General features: G+C 47.7%; 1 protein-coding gene across 3 annotated transcripts in view; it reads left to right on the top strand.

The window, feature by feature from the left end:
- ADGRL1 (adhesion G protein-coupled receptor L1) overlaps positions 1 to 4,857 on the top strand; it is a 221,861-nt gene that overhangs the window by 169,600 nt on the left and 47,404 nt on the right. For all 3 annotated transcript variants that reach the window (XM_018560820.1, XM_018560821.1, XM_018560818.1), the window contains 3 exons: positions 825 to 995; positions 1,268 to 1,477; positions 1,576 to 1,796. In XM_018560820.1, coding sequence (XP_018416322.1) covers positions 825 to 995; positions 1,268 to 1,477; positions 1,576 to 1,796 — 602 coding nt within the window. The remainder of the gene's footprint in view (positions 1 to 824; positions 996 to 1,267; positions 1,478 to 1,575; positions 1,797 to 4,857) is intronic.

Here is a 4,857-nt window from a genome sequence, read left to right as displayed (position 1 = left end):
CGTCACTGCTTCTGGCTGTCTCTCCTCTCTCTCTCCTGGCTGTCTCTCCTCTCTCTCTCCTGGCTGTCTCTCCTCTCTCTCTCTCCTGGCTGTCTCTTCTCGCTCTCTCATTCCTGGCTGTCTCTCCTCTCTCTTTCTTTCCTGGCTGTCTCTCCTCTCTCTGTCATTCCTGGCTGTCTCTCCTCTCTCTTTCCTTGCTGTCTTTCCTTGCTCTCTCATTCCTGGCTGTCTCTCCTCTCTCTTTCCTGGCTGTCTTTCCTTGCTCTCTCATTCCTGGCTGTCTCTCCTCTCTCTTTCCTGGCTGTCTCTCCTTGCGCTCTCATTCCTGGCTGTCTCTCCTTGCTCTCTCATTCCTGGCTGTCTCTCCTCTCTCTCCTGGCTGTCTCTCCTTGCTCTCTCATTCCTGGCTGTCTCTCCTCTCTCTCCTGGCTGTCTCTCCTTGCTCTCTCATTCCTGGCTGTCTCTCCTCTCTCTCCTGGCTGTCTCTCCTTGCTCTCTCTCCTGGCTCACCTTGCTGTATTTTACAACAGGCTGTGTAAACTAATATTCTTTGCTGTAATACATAGAGGCACTTCAACCCCCAGTATCCACCAGAAAGGTGTCAGGGAACTCGGCTCAGCAGACTCAGGCTAATAGGTAATCGTGTGCACAGATAAATAAATATACCAAAATGGAATACAGGGGCCGCCATTCCCCCCCTTCCTGATCTACCAGCATCAGCTCTGAGAGCTACTGCTAGATCACCATCTACCTAATGGGCACCCCTGACTTACAGCATTCACCGGAGCAACTTGTACCATTAACTCTTTTCATTTATCTTTCAGTCTAAGAACCACTTTAACGCCAACTGCACATTTTGGAATTACTCGGAACGGTCGATGTTGGGGTACTGGTCGACACAGGGCTGCCGCTTGGTCCATACCAACAAGACCCACACAACCTGTGCATGCAACCATCTGACCAACTTTGCTGTGCTAATGGCTCAGAAGGACATGGTGAGAGTGACATGACTGTTGAGTGTGCCGATGATCTGAATACAGTTGTGATTTTTGTATTGTTGAAGTTGTATTTGGTGTATTCCTCTCGTGAATTTTCCACTTTTTTGCCTAAATCGTGTCTTTGCTGTTTTTCCATATATTGGTTACTTCTGCTTCTGTCCCCACTGCTGTTCCCTCTTTTCTTGATGGTTCTACAACATCAACAATCTCCTGCCTGACCATGTAATATCCTGCCTGACCATGTTCTTATGCCTACTTGTGTCTCTCAGTACCCAGGTCATCTCAATGATTTGCTGCTCTCTGTCATCTCATGGGTGGGAATTGTGATCTCTCTGGTCTGTCTGGGAATCTGTATCTCCACCTTCTGCTTCCTAAGAGGTCTTCAGACTGACAGGAACACCATCCACAAGAACCTTTGCGTCAGTCTTTTCCTTGCCGAGCTTCTCTTCCTCACTGGTATTGACAAAACCCAGTATCAGGTGCGTCTCTCACTTCCCTCATCCACATTCCTGCTATGAAAACAGAGCTGGTTGAACATTGTGCCCTTGCTTATTGGTTGTTGTGTCGTCTCTTTCAGGTGGTGTGCCCCATCTTGGCTGGTCTCTTACACTTCTTCAGTTTGTCAGCCTTCTCCTGGCTTTGTCTGGAGGGTGTGCAGCTTTATCTCATGCTGGTGGAGGTGTTTGAAACAGAACACTCTCGGAGAAAGTACTACTACCTCTGTGGCTACGTCTTCCCAGCCCTGGTGGTGGGGATTTCAGCAGCTGTAGATTACAGGAGTTACGGCACAGATAAAGCGTAAGTGGGCTGCTGTCCATATAACAAGAGTCCATCTGGTCCACCATGTCCAAATACTTTCCTCCATTTCTTACTATTTAATAATCTATACATTAGTGAACCTTCTCTTCTCAGACCAATACAGTGTACACTAATGTACGTTCTCCCCTCAGACCAATACAGTGCATACTGGAGTTCCTTCTCCCCTCGGACCAATACAGTGTACACTAGTAGTGTACCTTCTCCCCTTGGACCAATACAGTGTACACTAGAGTTCCTTCTCCCCTCAGACCAATACAGTTTACCCTAGAGTTCCTTCTCCCCACAGACCAATACAGTGCACACTAGAGTTCCTTCTCCCCTCAGACCAATACAGTGTACACTACTGAACCTTCTCCCCTCTGACCAATACAGTGTACACTAATGTACGTTCTCCCCTCAGACCAATACAATGCATACTAGAGTTCCTTCTCCCCTCAGACCAATACAGTGTACACTAATGTACGTTCTCCCCTCAGACCAATACAATGCATACTAGAGTTCCTTCTCCCCTTGGACCAATACAGTGTACACTAGTGTACCTTCTCCCCTCAGACCAATACAGTGTACACTAATGTACGTTCTCCCCTCAGACCAATACAGTGCATACTAGAGTTCCTTCTCCCCTCAGACCAATACAGTACACACTAGTGAACCTTCTCACCTCAGACCAATACAGTGTACACTAGTAAACCTTCTCCCCTCAGACCAATACAGTGCACACTAGCATTCCTTCTCCCCTCGGACCAATACAGTGTACACTAGAGTTCCTTTTCCACTCGGACCAATACAGTGTACACTACTGAACCTTCTCCCCTCAGACCAATACAGTGTCCTGCTATGTGCCCTCTTCCATCTGAATCTGCTCTATTTTTTTCAGATCGCCTAATACTTTGTTCTGTCTGACTAGCAGAGTGTACTTTAGTGTCCAGCTTTTACGTCCTACCATCTGTTGTATTGCATATGCTTCTCCTTCTGCGTAAAGCTGACGTCCAAGCAGATAAAAGACATCAATTCACGCAGACAAGTGTTCACAAAAACAACTAGTGTAAGCTCCTGAATTTGACTTGGTATTAGCTTATTGCAATCCCTTGCACAGCAGAGCTCAGATTGGGGAGGGAGAAGCAGACAAAGGAAGCCAATCAGTTGGGCAGCAGTTCCTGTGTGCTAACAATGAACACTCTGAATGGGGGTAGAGAACAGAGTGAACATCAGAACAGAACAATCCCTAGTGTCCCCCCTTATATCAGAGTTCCCATAATTCCCCTTTACACAGAGTCCCCTGTTACATGAGAGTCCTCCCTCACATCCAAGTCCTCTGATGTAAAGGGGGGTCTTTGGGGGTGCTGAGGAAAGGGGGGTCTTTGGGGGTGCTGAGGATACTCTGGCGACTCTGAGCAAAGGGGGGACTCTGGCGACTCTGAGCAAAGGGGGGACTCTGGCGACTCTGAGCAAAGGGGGGACTCTGGCGACTCTGAGCAAAGGGGGGACTCTGGCGACTCTGAGCAAAGGGGGGACTCTGGCGACTCTGAGCAAAGGGGGGACTCTGGCGACTCTGAGCAAAGGGGGGACTCTGGCGACTCTGAGCAAAGGGGGGACTCTGGCGACTCTGAGCAAAGGGGGGACTCTGGCGACTCTGAGCAAAGGGGGGACTCTGGCGACTCTGAGCAAAGGGGGGACTCTGGCGACTCTGAGCAAAGGGGGGACTCTGGCGACTCTGAGCAAAGGGGGGACTCTGGCGACTCTGAGCAAAGGGGGGACTCTGGCGACTCTGAGCAAAGGGGGGACTCTGGCGACTCTGAGCAAAGGGGGGACTCTGGCGACTCTGAGCAAAGGGGGGACTCTGGCGACTCTGAGCAAAGGGGGGACTCTGGCGACTCTGAGCAAAGGGGGGACTCTGGCGACTCTGAGCAAAGGGGGGACTCTGGCGACTCTGAGCAAAGGGGACTCTGGACACTGAGTTTCGTTTTAGGAAAAAAAACTGTCCTTTCCTGGAGATGTCAATGTAAGCCTTGCCAATACTTTTATCAAACTGACTTCTAAGTGACTTCTTTCTTTAGTGTACGGAGTGTTCCTTGTTGTTACCATCGGTGGACTTTCCTGCCAATAATTAGCCGATTTCCTCCATATAAATCAGCCTTTCTCAACCATTTTACCCTGGAGGAACCCTTCAAATAATCTTCAGCTCCTCGGGAACCCATGCTAAAAAATATATCTACAGTTGATGGAATATCAGTGTGATCAGTAAATTGTAAATACAAGAATACATAAAATAATGAAGAAAGTGCTGTATTTGGCAGAGTGGATCATTTTGCAGCACCCGCTTACTCCATATGACAAAACGATTTTCAATAATAATGATAAAAAGTAGCAAATTATAATAAACATATACAGCAAACTTTGTAGTGTCCCCTTATACTAGTGGCAAGCGGAGAAGTGCCTCCTTCCATTAGTGGTCTATAAAAAAGTGACCCCTTCCATTAATGGTCAGTGGAAAAGTGACCCCTTACATTGGATGTCAGGGTAAATTTGCCCCATTACATTCATAGTCTGTGTAGGAGTGACCCCATACATTCTATGTGAGTGTAAAATTGCCCCTTTACATTAGTGGTCCAGGAAAAATTGCCCCCTTGCATTGATGGCTGGTGTAGAAGTGACCCCTTAAATTAAATGCCAGTGGAAAATTGCCCCGTTAATTTGATGATCAGTGTAGAAGTGACCCCTAATATAACAAAATTGCCCCTTTACATTAGTGGTCAGTGGAAAAGTCCCCCCTTACATTGGATGTCAGTGGAAAATTGACCACTTAAATTGATAATCAGTGTAGAAGTGACCCTTTACATTATCAAATTGCCCCTTTACTATACTGGTCAGTAGAACAGTGACCCCTTATATTGCTGTGTCACTGTAGAAGTGCCCCCTTATATTGGATGTCAGTGAAAAAGTGTACCCTTACATTGAACGCCAGTGGAATAACTGCTCACTTTCATAGGATGTCAGTGGGAAATTGCCCCCCCCCCCCCCCCCCACTCTTTGGTTGTGG

This window comes from Nanorana parkeri, unplaced genomic scaffold (assembly GCF_000935625.1).
Source record: "Nanorana parkeri isolate BGI_ZX_2015 unplaced genomic scaffold, ASM93562v1 scaffold479, whole genome shotgun sequence".
Taxonomy (NCBI): domain Eukaryota; kingdom Metazoa; phylum Chordata; class Amphibia; order Anura; family Dicroglossidae; genus Nanorana; species Nanorana parkeri.
This window is presented reverse-complemented; position numbering and strand designations above follow the sequence as displayed.